This window comes from Pimephales promelas, chromosome 23 (genome assembly GCF_988280905.1).
Source record: "Pimephales promelas chromosome 23, fPimPro1.hap1.1, whole genome shotgun sequence".
NCBI classification, from domain to species: Eukaryota; Metazoa; Chordata; class Actinopteri; order Cypriniformes; family Leuciscidae; genus Pimephales; species Pimephales promelas.
Window position 1 is genome coordinate 134810 of NC_142791.1, and position 20401 is coordinate 155210.

Genomic DNA, 20401 nt, shown 5'->3' on the forward strand with positions numbered 1-20401 from the left:
AATCCTATAATGAGATAAGAACACTCATGTCCCATACACCGCACGACCCAGAGTGTTTACACATAATCCAACAGGAGGCAGTAACACCGTTTTTTTTCCACTTTTAATGCAGAACCAAATAAAAAATACTCAGGCAGGGCCCTATTGCCGTACACATCTCTCTCAACAACGGTGAGGGACACATTTTTACATTAGGCAGTAAATGAACCAAGAACATCTGATCAACTTGAACATTACACACATAACTTTACTATAACAACAACTTAAAGATCTTGCTGTAATAACACATAAATCAACTCTCAATAAACAATTACCCATAATGCACCCAGCTGCTAGCGCTGACTGCCAGGTCATTACAATACTATTGCTTCAAACATGGGCTAATAGGCACAAAATATCCACAAAAATCAAATTCTGGACTTCCTGAACAAAATACAAAAACACCAAGTCATTAAACGTTGATATAGACCATTAGACTAAATATAGAGGACCTTTCCTTCTCGCGTCCCTGTTTTATAGTGTTGATGTTCACCAAGAGCAGTGACAGCGCACGGTGGCCAGCAGAGGGCGCCACTGCACTTAATTGATCAGGCATCCTAAACTCTCCACGATATCATCTTAGTTGCAAAACAAAGAGGACAGAAATGGATTTGAGATATTTCAGAATTACATCTGTGTTCGAGTGGAAAATAAGGGATTAGGCATATATAATTTTTTGGTACAGGAAATTTGGGTCAGTCTTCTGTGCAGCAGAGCTTCTCCTTACAGCAGACATGAGGTGCTGACAGGCTCTGCTAATGATTCGTTGGAGTGCATGGCTGAATCACAATGAGACTGAGAACAATTACACCACAAAGGAGGGATTAAGGAATGAATAATTGAACTTCTTTTCTTCTTTTTTTTCTCCTTCTTAGCCCATAAGACACAGGATAACTCTAAAAACTTGATTCAAACTCACTTGACTCTCCACTTTTCTTGAGCAGGAACACATCAGATGGATGGCTTTCACCAAAAGCATCCTTAAATAACATTTCAGGGGCCGTGTTTGTGTACAGGGCATAAAATACGGGACTTGCCAATTGCCAAAAATGCAAGTAGGCTTCGGTGTTGGCGAGTAGGCCAATATAAAACGGTGACGATCGCCAGTTAGCCTGTAACGTTTATATTCTAACAATGCAATGATGTCTTCTGTCGCTTGAATGAATGAATTCATACAAAATTATGTTAAAAAAAATACCACTGTCTGGCAAACATAGTCGGTTATGTCTAAGCGAATGCAGTTGAGAAAGATAACGCTTGTGTTTCATTGGATCCGTGCGTTAAATACGTCGCATTACTCTGCGCTTTACACTTTCAGAATCCGTATGTTCGTTTGGCTGGAAGCTACTTATTTTACTTTATAAAGTTTTAAATATTAATATTTTTCTTACACAGCCTCGTCGTGGATAACTTAGATTTGCTTCGAGTTTGATTTTAATCCACAGAGACGAAAGGCATTTGAGAGAGGGAATCTCCTGAGACAGAGATGACACTGTTTTATTTGGCTTGTCATTTAATGCTTTATTACAAACCAAAGGAAGATACTGTACAAATATACATTTGAAATGAAAGGAAATATGTACAAGGTAATTTGTCCAATCAATCAATAGCCAGTAATGTTTAAAAATACTAATAATTGTGAACGACAGAGGGAAATGGCTCATGGTTTCCTTACTCATGCAGTCAAAGCATCAAAGCACACTACTGTACAAGTGCAAATCATCCACAAGAACCAGTTCATTCCATGTGTATTGGGTTTAATGAAAGTTGGCGTATAAATACAAAAAGTATTTACATTAGTTAACCAAAATCCTTTTTTATAATGCGATTCTTAGTAGGCTATATAATGTACTGATATTAGCACTGAGCCAAAATACTTGCCTTTCTCTAGCTATCGTTGTCATGCAGGTCCGTCGCCAGTCGTGTTTAGATGCACATTCTCTCAAGCAATCGTATGCAGGTGTGTAACATCTCAGCCGTGACGACCCAACACACACTCGACTGAGCCATGCACATATCAACAGCAGACAGGAACACGGGTTACGAGGAGGGAAGTACTCGGACTAACATTACTTTATTTCCTCACGTCCCCGTGCGGGGAAAGAGACGTCAAAGCCGGGGAATCGACCGAGACGTTGGTTGAAGCTAAATCAATGGAGCTGGTGCACATTCGGGGTGCTTTTGCATCGGCCTGAAGAAGAGCTGTGAAGGATTGGGTTGAGATAAATAAGGTCAGCCTTTGGTTCCTTTTCCTCTCAGAGCATTGACATCTACGTCTTGTTCAATGCGTGATTATCCGGCAAGAAGACATTGTGCTCCTTAAGGGTGACCTGTCACTTTCAATATTTTCTGACATCTTGTTCGTCCGTCTAATTCGTTTCCGAAGACGTAAAAAACTAGAGGGGACGAATTCATGTTATGGCCTCCTGCTGTTGACTAATGGCAACTCAAAAAGCACATTTCTGGTTCTGGGCCGAATGCCTCTGTGAGCACGAGAATCCAACAAACATTGAAATATTAGACGGGAAAACATCTGAATAACAGAGAAAATATATTTTCAACGGCATTAGAGTAACCTAGGATACAAATGTGATATATATATATAAATGAACGATTCTAACCTACTGCAGTTACAATGCTGTGTCTTTTGCTAAAATAGCAAATAATCCAATTAATCTTAAAAATAAATGGTTGAAAAGAGGAAAAAAGCCCAAAACAGCCAGCGATACAACATTCAGACTCTGCAGACTTTCCCATCACATTCCTTAAAGAAAACTATTTAAACGTGATCAAATGTCTGAAACTGAGCAGAAAGCACTACATTCTTATTGGTAGATGGAAAGCATTAGAAAATCAGCCGTAATATTTAATATATAAAAAAATACAAGTATTAACGGTAGAGCAGTGGCCTCAGCAAACCTCCAAAAGATGCTTTTAAAAACGTAACATATATCTTTAATTAAAATCCTAAACACACACACACTGAAATTGAACTTTTTCCCTTTAAATAACTATTGTGATGGATTGTAATGCAAATTTGAAATGTCAAAATCCAGTTTATGTCAAAAAAACATTTCAAAACATAAATTTCAGCAGAAATATCTTTAAATTTAGTAGGATAACGGTGGACCTTCGAGTCCAAAAGGTTGATAACCACTAATGTAGAGCTTTGACCAGCCGTTGGAAATCTGTGTAGAACTAGTGTTTCCACACGGGCAGGTGTGAGTGTGTGAGTGTGTGAGTGTGTGTGTGTGTGTGTGTGAGTGTGTGTGTGTGTGGGCCCGCTCAGACGGTTTCATCGTAATCCGTTACACATTTCAGTCCTAAACAAACAGCGCTGAATAAGCCTGACCCACATCATCACGCCGACCAGACATCTGATTTCAATTATATACCAGGAGCCGAAGCCAATCAACCTCATTACTGACGATACTGTACTCGTTATCCTGAAGAGTGTGAGTAAATGATTTAAAGGGATTGTGCACACACACGTTACGAATGCCGTTAGATACTTTAACTGAAATATATATGGAATTCCTATAAATACCTATTAAATACGGAATTCTTCTATTCAAATGGAATATTTATAGCTCTAATGAGGAACAAACCAATTTACTGTCATTGTTTATGTCACGGTGTGTTGATCTCTCCTCTTCTGGGCCAATCAGAGCGTCTGGAGCCCAGCGGGTGTCCTGCCATTGGCTGCGATCCCAGCTGGGCTGCCTGGCAAATGCTGATTGGCCGAGGAAATGAGTGGCAGATGAGGATCCTCGACGGGGCGGACGAGCAGGTCCGCTTCAGTGAATTCCTCCTCCAGGTGTGTAGCTGTCAGTCCAAACCCAGCGAGGACAGGAAGTGTGTGTTCAGGTGGACAGGCCGTCAGTCCAAACCCAGCGAGGACAGGAAGTGTGTGTTCAGGTGGACAGGCCGTCAGTCTGGGTGAAGGCCGAGCCGAATCTCTGCTCATATCTGCCTCTTTTGTTTGCTCAAACCACCAGAACAACACAAGGCACAGTCCTCACATCTCTAAACCCTTTAAACACACACACACACACTCCACGAGGGTTTCCTTCCACTTCAGTGTGCACATAAAACAACTAAAGCATTTCTTTTCCAATGTTGAATGAAAGGCCGGACCGCCTGGGTTTCGGCAGGGAATGGGAAATCCTTTGGGAATGTTCCTGATAGCAGATGTGGGAGTTGCTGTGTGTGTGTGTGTGTGTTTTGTATTCCTACACAGTCTGGAAAGCCTTGGTTTGCGCTGGGATCATCACCGGTGTGGCGCCCATCCTCGCCAGGTTGGCCGGGCTGGGTTTGGGGCTGCCGCTGGGCTCCGGGGGTTTGGGGGCCGTGTGGTTGTACGGCGGTGGGACTGAAGGGAAGTTTTCGGGCTGCCCGCTTTCTTTAAGGGCGGCCACCACGGGCAGTCGAGGCCTGGGCCCACGGGGGGCGCTGTTGTGCACCATCGACTGGGTGGAGGAGGCTCCGGAGCGAGAGCTACCAGAGCGAGAGGACGACAGAGAGTTCGGCTTCACCAGTTTGGCTTTGGGAGCTTCTGCATCTTCCCTGAAACAGAAAGAGAGAAAATATATTTCCCTAAATGTGAACGATCAATATATTTAATGGTTTAACACTATGGGCCCTATCTTGCATCTGGCGCACATGACTTCATACACTGCGCGGGTGTAAAATAGGAATGATCCATGCATCAAAGCGGGCTTTTCCCTCCACAGACGCATGTCGGTAAACTAGGAAATGAACTTGCGCTCAGTGGGCGGGTCGGTGCAATAAGGAGGCGTGTTTCGCGTAAACAATCCCTGGTGCTATTTACACTTCCAGAAAACACCAGTCTAAAGTCAGTGGCGCGTTGTTCATAATGCTACTTTAAGCGCGCATGCTTAGCCATAATGTAGCGGGTACACAACGCGCATACACTGAGTCTCTCATCAACACAGATGCAGACGTTTTTATTTTTGCAAATCATACATTATAACAAGGAAAAATATGAACACATGAGGGAAATCATTGTGGTGTCCATGAAGATGTAAAAAATATAGGTCTAAATCTAGACTACCCAAATTTTTCAGGCTAATTGTAGTACTGACGGATCAGACCTGTTTGTCCAATGGTGGCGAGACACATGATGTATATAAGGACATCTGACAAAAACAAAAGTGTTGCGTTTATAATGTTGTTTAGTGTATGTAAATGTATTTTGAAAATCATATATAAAGACACTCAAATACGTTTAAACCTTTCAGGCTACTGGCTAACGAGACTAGGGGAATGACGTGTCAGCGAGAGCAGTGTAGATGTGTGTATCTGCTGTTATTTGCATTGTTAATGCTCACTCATCCTCCAAACCTGCATAATTCATCCGGACACCTGCAAATTAGCCTAGACATCAATGCAAGTTAACCAAGAGAAATAGAGCTGCTCGACATTAGAAATAGTGTAAGCGTGCCATTTAAAGAAATGTTTTTTGTTTGTTTGTTTACCTTATTTCATTGGGCGCTTCCTCCTCCTCATACTTCTTCTTCTCTTTCTTGCGGAAAACAAGCCAGACGATGAGGATGATGAGCAGAACGCCGAAGGACACGCCCACCACGGCACCCGCGACCACGCCCATTCCGCGCACGTCTGCAAAACAGCACACACTTACAGCGGAGTCCACTTTATAAAGAGTCGTGTGTGTGTGTGTGTGTGCTGAGGTGCGCTTCATGGTCGAGTCACATTCATGTAAATTATTTCATGCTATTTTTGTTTAGTTATTTATTCAGAATTGTGGGAGAATCTCTGTTTAAAAAGAAATTAAGATTCTCAATTTATGAATTTATTTTATTTAAAAAGACATGAAATGAAGCTGTCATGCTCAGAACAGACTAACACACAGCCAGCCTCTGCATTGCAGATACCTGACGGAGTGAGTGTAATACTCCCGCAAACAGCATTAATCAGCCTCTCTGCGCTCCCTCCGTTAATAATATGACATTTTTTGCATGAATTATTTTTCCTTTCTGCCACATAATTAATTATTTCTTCTAATTCCATCATATGATATTTAATTATGCAGCAGTGCAGTTTGAGAAAGGTTTGGAGGAAGGGATTAAATCAATGAACGCTGTGTTAAAAAAGGATGATTTCTTTATTTGGATGTTAAATGGAGCTGAAGGATCACACACAGCACAGCAGGATCTCAGAAATACTGTGGGTTGCTATACAGCGACGACTTGTGCTGACGGTAATTCAATTACGTGTTGGAAGCAAGCATAAAACAGCTAAACTAAACAAAAACAGCTCAGAATAGGAATTTATAGTTGGCATAAATCTTTGCATCTGTGTCTGTATCAAACAAACAGAAACACAGTTCGGGAATCACTATAAAACACAAACCCATCCTCATTCTTCGTGTCATGCTGCATGTTTACTGTTAGTATGCTAATTTCCTGTATGCAATACTCAGATTGTCTATTGCATCCCACAATGCAAAGCATGCACTCTATTTGACTTTCCATTTCAGTGTGACAAACAAAGCAGTCGAACATTTGTGACATCTTGGCTTGTTGTTTTTTCAGACTGCAAAGAATTAAATTTTTTTTTTTAACAAATTAGCTTAATTAGCTTATTTTCTAGGTAATGGATAACTGGATGTCACTTGGTAAATGAAACATGAAGCACAATCAGGTAATGTGTCATCAGTGTAGCGTGTTGAGGCGTGCACACTTTGATAACAGCGGGTGGTTGGCCCAGTATGCAGTGAGATGTGTGCCAGTATGCCGTTTGGAAGTTAACCATACAACACAGATACTTACAGTGAACTTTGACCTCTAAAGTGCAGTTTTCTTCTCCCACATCATTGCTGGCGGTGCATTTATAGACTCCTGCACTTTCCTTCGTCAGATTTTTCAGCGTAACAATCTCAGGGTTCTTCAGATCTTAAGACAAAAAACACAAAGATATTTTAATATGTTAATAGTTTAGACAGAATTGCACACATGACAAACAATAAATCCTATTTCTTCCATAATAATCTAAAGTTTGCGGTCAGGAACATTTCCTTCCAAGTCTCTTATGCTCACAAAGGCTGCATTTAGTTAATACACTTTTATCTGTTTTAAAATATTTTAAAATGTGATTTATTCCAGTGAGTTTTCAGCATCATTACTCCGGTCTTCAGGTTCACATGATCCTTCAGAAATCACTCTAATATGATAATTTGGTGATTTCTACAATGTTCCCTGTGTTGTGTTTAAGGACTCTTATTTTGAAGTGTATTGTTGTTCTTATTGTTCCTGATTTTACTTCCTGTGATTAGTTCCTGTTTCCTTTGTGTCCATTTGCTTCCTTGTTTGTTTCCAATGTTACCCTCGTTAATCACCACCGCAACTCGTTAAACACGTTTCTTCTGCCAGTTTAGTCATCTTGTGTCTTTCCCCAGTGTTTCTCTTGTTTTTTTCTGATGTTGTCCTTAATTAATATCATGTGCGCGTTTATTTTAGTTTTGTTTCTCCCGTTTCTAGAATATCCTGTTTTCTGTCTGGATTTACTTTTGTTGTTTTGTTAATTCAATCCATCAATCCTTCTTCCAAAACATGTTTTTGTCGTACCCTGATTGATGGTGAGCCCGTTATAGTGTTGATATCAGTGAATAGAGAGGAGCTGCTCCCGCTAGTTGTCCGCATGTGCGGTGCGGGAGAAGCCGGGGTTAGTTGTCACAGCGAGCGAGAAAGGCTGACATGGCCTGTCACTTCATCACACTGGGCCAGATAAGGACACACTTCACGCTTCAGTACTGAACCCATGGTTAGTGTTGATTTCATCCTGATTTCTGACATGATCAGCTCCTGAAAGTGTAGAGCTGAATGCACAGATCCTGCTCCGGGGACAGAGAGCATTACACAGACGTCTCATCTCGTACCCCATCTCATAAGAGGGGCTAATTGAGGAGGTAGTGAAGCATGTGGGGTGAAAAATGCTGATGGAATTGATGTAAATTTAATTTGAGAATGCTTGCGGTGTTAAATTGGCCCTGTAGTGTCTTCATCTATTTTCTGCTCCTCCAGAGAGGAGATGTCCACATGATTTACTCCACACACACCGAATATAAACTTAGCGCTGCATTTTCTTTCTTCTCGAGAAAGCAGAGCGAGTCGGTTTAGCGGATAAAGACCTGAGCAACAGATTACAGCCAAAAGATCATTTTTCATCTAAATGTGGCACAGAGAACTATTAGTAATAATTATCACTATTACAATTTCCTCTCCTGCTTAAAGGTGAATTTTTTTAATAGATTCTTTTAAGTCAGTTTATTGTTCGTTGATTACTATTAGTATGTCATTCAGAGGTTTATCTGACCTACAAGTTTAACATCGAGACCGCCAGGCATATATATAAATATATATATATATAAACATTACGAGCACACAGATCTGTCAATCAACCTACAGCGTGCGTTTGGGGCGTGGCTAGTGTAGGAGGCGGAGCTGACCATGACTGATGCGTTACATGGGAAAAGACTTTAGGCTTCGGGTACAGGAGTCATGAACACGGACAGGACAGGGAACTGCGATTCAATAAATCATCATCATGCACACACTCAGAAAGAGAAATGTTCCAGTTTGTATAGTTTACTGTGATGGGTCCAGTGTACACAGGGCAGATAAACTGGATCGGTTTATAATAAGGGAGACGCTCGTGTTCACTCTAGACAGGGTGTTCCTCAAATGTTTGAATACAGCTTAAACTATTACTAATATGCTGGACACTTCATTGGAAGTAGCTCCGTCCACTGCTGAGATGAGCTGTGTTTGTGAAGTTTGAGTTGGGAAAGGAGCGTTTGCTGAATATGCTGGATGTTTGTAATTCTGCGTGGTGCCACTAGTTCCAGAAACCACACACTTCAGCTTTAAAGATGTCCATGACGAAAGCCTATTACTGTCTAAGAGCTCAAGCTCACCGATGAGCGCCAGAGGAGGGAGTTTGCCAACGTATTTCCCCTTGTCCAGAACTCTCTCCCATTTGTAGCTGATTGGGTCAGAACCATCTGTGGACTTGCAGCTCAGTCTGACATCACTTCCTTCCAGCAGACGGCCCTCCATCCAGCAGCGGGGTTTGGACGGCTTCACTGCAAGTTGCAAAACAGACATGGTAAAACACACTTTTGGGACGAGCCGTTTAGAGTAAGTGAAGTCAGATCTGCACACACACACATGCACTTTTACCCTTTTTGCATCATTCCCCATTTAGATGAGTTTTTCCTCACATCAGGAAACCTTTTAAAACCCAGTGTGGTGCCGGCGAGCTCTACAACATCAGTCTGTAAAACAACCCGTTCACCATTCGGTCCTCGACCCCCCGCTCCTGCCCACCCCGGCCATCAGCATCTGCTCCTGCCGCCTCGATCTGCTGAGCCAGGGCAATTCTGCCTGTGTGTGTGTGTGTGTGTGTGTGTGTGTGTGTGTGTGTGTGTGTGTGTGTGTGTGTGTGTGTGCAGCCCTCCATCTCCCGCCCCTGTCAGGATCACTTACTGCAGCCTCGGCCTCTGCCAAGACATTATCTGTGTGTTGAACGAGACAAATGCTAATGTTTGCCCCTCGGAATCGAGCGCGTCGTTTCAAAGCTACGAATCATTTGTACAAACGCAAGCGTAAATTTGTGTTGCTCTTAAATGTCTTTATTCAGCTGTCGAAGCGCTAAAGATGGAATGAGGGAACGTAAAAGAAAAACCGGGGGAAAGCAGACGTATAATGTTTCTATGCGAGCAGAAGTGTTTATTCAGTAATGCTCATGAATGAGTGACTCGGCCTGATTTATGTGTTTTGGAAGCGCAGCTATAGTGTGTCGGATAAATGATGGAGATGAACACGTGTGATGATTTTTCTCTCCATGCGATCATGAGTCGTTTTTATTGTCACGGTCGCTGAATGTCATTTCACGCCAAGATCGGGCCCAACTGGCAGAGTCATCACCCCGGTGCCGTGACATCAGCATCTGTCGAGGAGTGTGTTAAAGCCGGGGACTCACGGAGCACGATGAGCTTGACTGTGTTCCAGTGGTACTTCCCGCCGTTCTTGACCTTGCAGATGTACTCTCCGGAGTCGGCGAGCGAGAGGTCACTGATCATGAGTGACGCGTCCCCCTTCAGATAGTCGCCCGATAGGGACAGCCGTCCAGCTTCGCCGTCGTTGGGGTCGTAGACGCGACCCCCGGAGTAGGTGATCAGCTGGAACAGAGGAGACACACAGCCGGTTAATAAACACTGCTTTGCTTCAGCTTTTCAAGTTCCAGCTTCGGCTAAACCCCAGTGAGGGTCGAGTCACACGCCTGCGCTAAACTCCGGGGTCACTGCCAATCAGGCCTTTCTGCGCTCGCTTATATTGGTCTATTGGTGTCCCTGATACTCAACTTCATTTGGTAAAGCTACTCTGCTCACCAAAACTGCCCCTCTCACCTAAAAAACTCACCCCTAAAATATCGATTTCTGTCTTTAAAGGCTTCATGCCATTTAGAAAAATAGTTCTGAACTGATTCGTGTCTGGCAGGAAGTTCACTCGGCGGAAGGTCTGAACCTTCTGGTCAGATATATGGTGTCGGGAAGGCCCTCGGAGAGCCGCTTGAGCCGTGGCCAGATTAAAATGTAAAACTTGTCCTCGGGCCAAATCCACATCGTTAGCTCATAAAAGTAATTGTTGGGGGCGATCGAGGCACACCGGTGACGGTAAGAGAGAGCCGGTGTCCCAGTGAGGACTGCAGCACCAGTTTACAGAAACACAAGCCATCCCATAATCACAGCAGAAAGCACTGCACTGCAGATCAGCGAAGGCCAGCACACACACACACACACACACACACACACACACACACACACGCGCGCGCGCTCACCACTGTCTGCCGTGAGCTGGATTTATGCAGCATCCATTCGATGTCCAGCAGGCTGATGTCGGCTTGCCACAGCTGATGGTGGCAGGGCAGCGTGGCATTGTCCCCGACCACTCTCTTCATCTCCGTCTGGCCGTTCGCCCGCAGCACACTCAGCAGTACTGTGGAGAGAGAGAGAGAGAGGAGGCGTTACGGCCCGATGCCAGCGAGGAGGTGCAGGGCTTTGGTTGGCGTTACTGCAGGATGCAGAGATTGGGGGTTTAGAGAGGAGCATCGGGGAGATCATGCGACTCATCCACTGCGCTCTCACACACACACACACACACACACACACACACACACACACACACACACACACACGGCTCTGGATGATTCAGGCCAGAGGCTCCATGGACACAATCATTGTTACACCCTCAGATCAACTCCTGGAACTGGACAACGGTTTAACAGCCAAACGGCCGATCTTCTCCCTGAACACACAACCCTCTCCATAACACACACTGAACACTGAACACACAACCCTCTCCATAACACACACTGAACACACAACCCTCTCCATAACACACACTGAACACTGAACACACAACCCTCTCCATAACACACACTGAACACTGAACACACAACCCTCTCCATAACACACACTGAACACTGAACACACAACCCTCTCCAGAACACACACTGAACACTGAACACACAACCCTCTCCATAACACACACTGAACACTGAACACACAACCCTCTCCATAACACACACTGAACACACAACCCTCTCCATAACACACACTGAACACTGAACACACAACCCTCTCCATAACACACACTGAACACACAACCCTCTCCATAACACACACTGAACACTGAACACACAACCCTCTCCATAACACACACTGAACACACAACCCTCTCCATAACACACACTGAACACACAACCCTCTCCATAACACACACTGAACACTGAACACACAACCCTCTCCATAACACACACTGAACACTGAACACACAACCCTCTCCATAACACACACTGAACACTGAACACACAACCCTCTCCAGAACACACACTGAACACTGAACACACAACCCTCTCCATAACACACACTGAACACTGAACACACAACCCTCTCCATAACACACACTGAACACACAACCCTCTCCATAACACACACTGAACACTGAACACACAACCCTCTCCATAACACACACTGAACACACAACCCTCTCCATAACACACACTGAACACTGAACACACAACCCTCTCCATAACACACACTGAACACTGAACACACAACCCTCTCCATAACACACACTGAACACACAACCCTCTCCATAACACACACTGAACACACAACCCTCTCCATAACACACACTGAACACACAACCCTCTCCATAACACACACTGAACACACAACCCTCTCCAGAACACACACTGAACACACAACCCTCTCCATAACACACACTGAACACTGAACACACAACCCTCTCCATAACACACACTGAACACTGAACACACAACCCTCTCCAGAACACACACTGAACACTGAACACACAACCCTCTCCATAACACACACTGAACACACAACCCTCTCCATAACACACACTGAACACTGAACACACAACCCTCTCCATAACACACACTGAACACTGAACACACAACCCTCTCCATAACACACACTGAACACACAACCCTCTCCATAACACACACTGAACACACAACCCTCTCCATAACACACACTGAACACACAACCCTCTCCATAACACACACTGAACACACAACCCTCTCCAGAACACACACTGAACACACAACCCTCTCCATAACACACACTGAACACTGAACACACAACCCTCTCCATAACACACACGGCAGCGACAGGACCATCAGCGGATGCTGGAGATTTGGTCCAGTCCAATCACATTTATCCATTTAAAGCAGATTCACGATAATAAACAGGAAAATAACACATACATTTCATCAAATATGGGACTAATTAAAATGTGCTGTAAAGCAGCTCACAAACACAATAGTGTCATTATTTAGTGGAGTAGATCCAGTTGAGTTCATCAATTATGAAATGAGTTTGATTGGGTCTTCAGAAGACAGCCGTGCTGTTATTCACTTCTGTTTAGGTCAATGTTGATTCACACAATTCATCAATTATAAGCGACGTCGACTCCGCTATACAGCAGAAAACAGTGCCGTCGTCATCCAGCTCTATTCCGTTCCCATGCAAGTCAAACCCATAATATTACTGAATATTAAGTGTCCCCAAAAAAGCAAACCAAAGGCCACAGTGGCAGGAACCCCAACTCCATCAGGAGACGGAGGAAAAGAAAGCGGGCTCCGTCTGACCAGCTCTCCTCTGGCCTAATGAACGGCCATGTTTTATTATCTCCAATACTGATTTGTGGGCGAACTGAATGTGTGCTAATGTGTGTTACAACCCCAATTTCCTCCAATCCAAACCATCACAGCCTCCCAGCGCTTCCCATCACGAGACATGTTCTGCTCATGGAGCGATAAAGCGAGGGCGAGGGCGTCCCACAGCGCCGCTACTGTACTTTAATACGCCATGTGCGTTTGAACTCCTCTACATTAACACAGGGAGGCAGATAAATGAAGGCCAAGCTAATTAATTCCCAGCATGCATTCTGAATGCAGAAATAATGCCCAAACAGCCAGACAGCTCTACACCTCCGCCATACGCTACACCAACACTCCTGATGATGGGAGACAAATCACCAAACATCCGAGTGAGCACACTGCTGCGTTCTGCTTTAGTAAAATAATAGAGACAGTGAATGTTTTAAATACAATCATTTAATTCAGTTTGGGGTAAACGTCTTCACTTCTGCAGACTAATCAAATATAGTCATTTAGCTTCTGCTTCATTCGTCTCACGTCTTAAAAAACAAGAGCCAAATCTTCAAAAAAGAGCATTTCTTACCATTCTGTAAGCTTCAGGAAAAAACACAAATGACTACTTTAACAGGCTGTACTCGAAAAAACAAGTTTTATAAGAAACGATCAAAATATATTTAAAAAATATAGAGCCTGGTCTCATTATAACACTCTTCATCTTCATTAAATCACGACACAGTTCATAATCTGAAGGAAGCCTGTGGAACATCTCCTTTCTCCTCCAATGTTGGATGATGTCGTACCATGTGATATTTTAAGAACATCAAAGAGACTTTTTTGGCCGTTTATTCAGCAAAAGCGTCTATCTTGATATTAAATGGGTTAAAATACAGGCCAGCTAAAATGGGTCCTGATGGAAGCAGGTGAAATCTGCAGCGTTAGCGTTAATATGGGACACTTTACAGACGATGATCAGGTTCTTCTTCAAAGGAAATGATAAGATCAGATAATCCTGCAAGGCCATCTTTGAAACAGTGAAATCACGCAGATCTGGATCATTTACTGCCTTGAAGTTAAGATTAAGATAATGGTGTGTGTGTGATATACAAAGGTTTGAAAATAAAGTGTGATATGTTGAGAGTTGCATATTTCCACACAACTCGTACTGTATTGACAGGATCCCTTCGCTGTTAACTGTCTGTACGGGGAAACCGGCATCTGCGGTCACCAGAGTTTAACTGGTAAAAATACGGTAGCAACATTTTAGGTTTTACAGACTTTTAACCGTGTATAATTTTATAGCAATAAACCTGGTGTGCGGTGATGGCACACACATATGACAAAACAGTTATTTAAAAAAAAAATACATTAAATGTGAAGCGTCACGCAGGGAATTGTGGGAATGTCAATTTACATTTTTTCACTGTAAATTCTACAATGACTTGTTCTTTTTCATTTACAAAAACTGTTCTTCATTTAACAGTATTTTACAGTAAAATTACATTAAATGTACCACTATATACACTATCACAGTTATTTACCGTATATAGTAAGGAAACTGTCTGTTAACCAATGAACAGTTCAACAGAGATGATTCCCCCGAGGGAGACGAGTTTCGTTGGTTTCTCCATCTCGGTCTCCTGATGGAATCGGACTCTGTTTTTGTCTGGATTAGTCAGGGACACTTCCCATCCAGCACCAGAACTGATCCAGTTAGCGACTCGAGCCCAATAATCTCACTATTGTCTTCACTAGAGCTGCTGATAGCTGAACTCAACTCATTTCCTAATGAATTAACTTTATACCGTTATTCAACACCGAACTGAATGCTACGATTATCTTGCGCTCTACGGGATAATTTGAACTCATACTTGATGATACTTGAATGCTTTGAAACTATTTCTATTGTATAAAGTGCTGTAATAAAGGTGACTTGAAGAAGAAGGGTGTAGAATGAATCTTCCATTCTGAAACGGTCTGATCACTGACTGGTTGAAGATATTGATGTCAGCCAATCACTTTACCGGAGCGCGCATGCTCATCGGTGTACAAAAGCATTTCTCGAGCAGTTTGGCATCTTTGAAGCACACGAAGGCCCCCGTGCAGCTCTTTCTAAAGCGTAAGGACGGAGCCTGTGGACCGGCTCATGTCCAGTTCTGGAAAAGGCTGGGATGTTGATGCCTGAGTGTTCATCTCTGTGTTCTGCATCAGCTCGAGGTTTTCCAGCCCTTCAGGCTCACGGCGGCTCAGAGTGAAAGAGCGGCTCATTAACAATAGGAAGCGAGCAGCTTGGCGGAGATGCAGCGAGAGCTGGTGGAGAGCAGATTTCTATGAAGATGCCCTAGGGGGAGTTGTGCTCCAGTAAATCTCCTCCCCACAGATCACAGCAATCTTATTATAGAGCAGCCAATAGCACACATCACATCCATACCCTTCAAACGGTCCAAAGACACAGAGTCTTTCCATGCTCCAGGCTTCACCGCGGGACAGAGCCCAGATCACTCTCCACTTCCAGCTACAGAGGAAACATCTCCAATTAAAGGGGCCTATTACGTCCTTTTCTAAAGTCTTGATTCTGGTCTACTAGAACACAAAAACACATCATTGTTCAGTATTTTAAGTTGTTGCAGCACAGCACTGGGGTGTGTTTCCCCAAAGCATCGATAGCCAACTATGAAGCCCCTCCTCCTGAAAAGTGCTCAGAGTGTCGTGATTGGTCAACCCGATTCGAGCGCGTTACGGAAATGTCACTCCTCGTACGAGTGTGAACACATTATAACGCAACTCAACCAGGCCTCGCTCTTTTCATGCCTGCGTGAATTATTAAAGAGGGATGTTGTGACACACTCCCGGAAGAAAACTCAAGACTACAGTCGAAGCTTTTCCAGAGTCCAGAAAGCGTGCGCACTGATATAGAAATAACTCCCTTTGGAGAGAGCGTGTTTTTAACTTTGCAGATGTTTTTCATGCTCAAACAGCAACATTACACACGAAAGACAGTAAAACATCATTAATTCTTTCTCACAGCTAAATCAAACTTTCATGAGATTCATTTTAGTGAGTCGGTTCACTTCATTGACTCAAGTTTCAGTTCTGTCAACTACGTTTTCTAGTTTTATCAGTTGTATTAAGTGTAATTTCATAAGCTGCGATGCTTGTTTGTATATTTAAATAGACGTTCTGTCCATTAAGAGTTACGATGTCCTTCCAAACCTGCATGACTTCTTAAATAAGACATATATGGATGAACATCAGGTCGAAACAACATGGACTTTCATTGTATGGACCAAAAAAATAACAATAAATAAAATGTGTTTTATGTTTCACAGAAGAAAGTCATACATTGTTTTTTGAATTTCACATTTAATGTTAATTTCTGTTTCTTTGTATTTGATAAATTTACTAGCAATTTCAATGAGTGAAAACAGTAAAAGGTAAGTACTGAAAAAGTACGTGTACAGGTTTAGAACGGCATACCCAATCTTTTCTTCAGAAAATATAAAATCGAGTTATTTAGTTTTCTGAAACGCGTTACTCTGGAGTGATGAGCAGTCGATGGCCTTTTGACTCAGCAAAGACACTGAGAAAATGGAGAACGCACTTGTTTCTCTGTAGTTGCTCACTCAGCTTTGCTGGAAACTGTAGATGCGCACACACACACACACACACACACACACACACGGGAAGAGGCGGAGTGTGTTCGGTGATATGCTTGAGTGTGTTGAGAGAAAGGAGAAAGGCAAGAACACACAGATAAATGTGCTTTAGACGGCTCATCCGAAGACGATTTACACTGCATTTGTCTGTCGAGGTTCAGACCTTCTCCTGATATATGCTCCTCTGCCGCCGTTTAAAAGTTTAATATCACACATGAAAGTCTGGCGTCTCATGTGAACATCTTCCTAGAGTGAAACACTCTGCATTAAAGCTGTGTTTTATGTCCCGCTGCCCAGACGAGTCTCCTGAGCTATAAAAAACACAAAGATTGGTGCAGCCTTACAGAGTCCAGAAACGCAGCAGTACACATGCGCTCTTCGCTGCATTAATGCTGTTATCCGGCATGAGGATGTGGAGTTAGGTGAGGAATGTTTCCTTCCCATTAAATCCCAAGCTTTTCTTTCCAGTGACTGCGGGCGGCACTTTGATGGCAGGAAGAGTCTCTAATCCGCTGATGATACTCCAGCTCGTGGCATCAACACCCGTGAACGCTGTACCTGATGCCCGCTACGCTGCCGTCCAAACCACAGGGTGCTCGCTTTACAAAGAGAAAAGAGGGCACAACAAAATACAGAGCGCTCCTCGAGGCAGGGATTCGGCTCGTCTCCGTCAGCCGGGCCTCTGGAGGAAGATGAGCATCTCATTAGGACTGGAGGAGCTCGTGTGCAAACGCTCATCATCTCCAGCTGAACACCGCACGCCTCAATCACTCTCACACAACACGACGTCATCATCTGCTGTTTATCAGAACATGTTGAACACAATCGGATACAGAACGGAGTTTAGAAATCAAACTTTTGCTGTATAAGCTACAGTAGGGTACCCGACACACACTTTAATCCAAACTAATGCGACTCTGCACCACTCTTCCAGACTCATGTAGACACCAGCCTTTTAAATATCAGCAGCAAATTTGGTTGTTTTGCTCCACTCACTGAGACACTTGATGTTACACGAGATGCCAGTGACATATAGAGGTGACTAGATCTGAAATCAGTGGACTAGCTTGAAAATAGAGTTTATTTGCTGTTAACTGCCTCAGACCAAATTCATGAATAAAGAAAATACCTATTTTCACACAGTCTGCATTGCAACTGATTCACAAAGAAATTATGCAAATTATGGAAATTTTTGCAAATTATGCAAAACAAAATATTATGGTAATACCACTTAACAAGTCCTAGAATATATTTAGAATATCATTCTAAAGTTTAGGAGTTGGTGAGATTTTATTTGTATGTTTTAGAAAGAAGTCTCTCATGCTAATGAGGGCGGGATTTATTTGATCAAAAACACAGTAAAAACAGTAATATTGTGAAATAGTATTACAATTTATAATAGTGGTTTTATTGTATCATTTAAAATAAAATCATGATTTCTATTTTAATAAAATTTTTAGCATCATTCCTCCACTCTTCAGAGTCATGTTCCTCCAGAAATATACGATGCTGATTTGCTACTCAAGAAACGTTTCTTATTTCCATCTATGTTAAAAGCAGTTGTGCAGCTTCATATTTTTTTTGGAAAAAGTCATTTTTACAGATTCTTTGATAAATAGAAAGTTAAAAGAAGAGCGTTCATTTAAAACAGAAATCCTATAAATGTCTTTAGTGTCACTTTCGATCTGAAGTCCAACAGTCCTGAAGTTTGTTGAAGGTGTTTTTAGGCTGTTAACAGGATGAAATTAAAGATGAACTGAGTGTTTTAAAAGCACAGCATGATAAAAACCTCTTCAGGAAGTTGTGTCTCTAAATTCATCAGCGCTAAAAATATCTCATTAAAATCCAGTAAACCAACTGGTTGTTGCACGGCCATCCTGACCAGCAACATGTGCGTCTCTCCAGAGAAAGCCTCAAACAGTCCGAGTGAAACTGAGGTCAGTCCGACTCTCGTCATCCAGAGGGAAGCTGAAGCGCACTGTTCATTATAGAGATTCTACTTCAGATGAACACACACAGCTGACAGCAGATGAAGACACACACACACACACACACTGTCCTGCTCCTCTTTAATGAGGTGTTGTAGAAAGCAGATCTCTCTGGATCATCCACAGAAGCAGCACGAAACGCTGAATATTGACTCCACCATCTGCAATATTTCACACATTCTGGACTGAAGAAATGTGGGCAATCTCATCGCCTCAGCAAATCCAACAAACCCCTCAAGATTTCCTGCAGATCTGATGATAAAAGCAAAGGAGTGAATGAAAAGGAAAGATTGATCACAAGAGAGCTCCGGTGGCTGGACTCAACCTCTCTCTCTCTCTCTCTCTCTCCACCTGGTCTGGATCAGCCACAGGATCAAAGCCCAGTTCTGATGTCTCTGACAGCACCAGTCTCCATGTCACCTGCTATATTTCAGTCCCATAAAACCAACTCTTTTTTTTAAATTAAACCATTGTTACACATTTGTGCAATTCATTTCAGTGGGAAACAGCATTTTATTCACTAACCACAAGCAGTTTTTTGAGGTGGAAATGTCCTGCAATAATTGTGGAAAAGAAGCATTTGTCAAAATTGTGGCAGATAATATTATCCGTTAACTTCCCCAGTAACCGATTAGTGTTGTAGTCATGGTTGTCATGTCTGCTCTGATTGGTGGTTGTCGCATCCAGAAGCCAAGCGCTCTCCTCCTACTACACATCTTGATGCCCTAATGATTACTTCCATTGTCATGGTAAAAGCCAGTGGAGAAACGGTGCATCCTGACATTATTCTGACCTCTAAGCATTGCCATGCAGCGCTGAAGTCCGGAGTTGAGAAACTAAATTGCAAATCTCCAAAGTATGCTTTCACTAAATTTGTTATAGACATTGGTACCCTGAAAAAATCAAATGCCGCTGATTCGCAGAACTCCTGAAGCACTCTCGTACACTTGTGCGGATCTGCATCAGAGATGATGAAGCCCTTGCCTGTCTCACAGCCTGATCTACCTCTCTCCACTTCGGTGTACTGGTGGGATGTCTGATGGGATTGATACAGGCTCATGCCTTTCTGCATCTGTATGCGTGTCGTCCAAATATCTCTCTAGCTCAACTCGAGATGCTTTTACAGTGCCATTCTTCTCCCTGGTGAATAACTTCTTTACGCATTTGAAGGGGTCTTAATAGAAATTAGCCCTCGCACGTTCCTTCTTCTTGTAGTGTTTGCGTAGGCGCTCAGCTTTGCGTAATGTTGCCAGATTATCTTTTATGGCCCTTTGTAAGAGATTGAGTCCCTCCTTCTGACTCTGTTCTGCTCTTTTCCATCGCTTCCTCAGCTGTCTCCTTTCTCTAACTAACCCTTCATTTTCTGCTGCCGTCTAGACATTGCAGGAGTAGTTTTTCCTTCCTTTTCTCCACACCAAACCATATGCGAAAGTGACGTCCCCAAATTTATCCAGCTTCTTTTCAACTGTAATGTTAGTCTTTCCGATG

The 20401-nt window shown here is 43.0% G+C and overlaps 1 protein-coding gene across 2 annotated transcripts in view; it reads right to left on the bottom strand.

The window, feature by feature from the left end:
* Positions 1 to 1545: 1545 nt before the first annotated feature.
* The window catches only part of clmpa (CXADR like cell adhesion molecule a), a 44534-nt gene continuing 25678 nt past the window's right edge, over positions 1546 to 20401 (bottom strand). For both annotated transcript variants that reach the window (XM_039678006.2, XM_089126253.1), the window contains 6 exons: positions 10921 to 11078; positions 10063 to 10261; positions 8996 to 9163; positions 6852 to 6974; positions 5538 to 5679; positions 1546 to 4605 (listed from right to left, as the gene is read on the bottom strand). In XM_039678006.2, coding sequence (XP_039533940.1) covers positions 4272 to 4605; positions 5538 to 5679; positions 6852 to 6974; positions 8996 to 9163; positions 10063 to 10261; positions 10921 to 11078 — 1124 coding nt within the window. In that variant the 3' untranslated portion in view covers positions 1546 to 4271. The remainder of the gene's footprint in view (positions 4606 to 5537; positions 5680 to 6851; positions 6975 to 8995; positions 9164 to 10062; positions 10262 to 10920; positions 11079 to 20401) is intronic.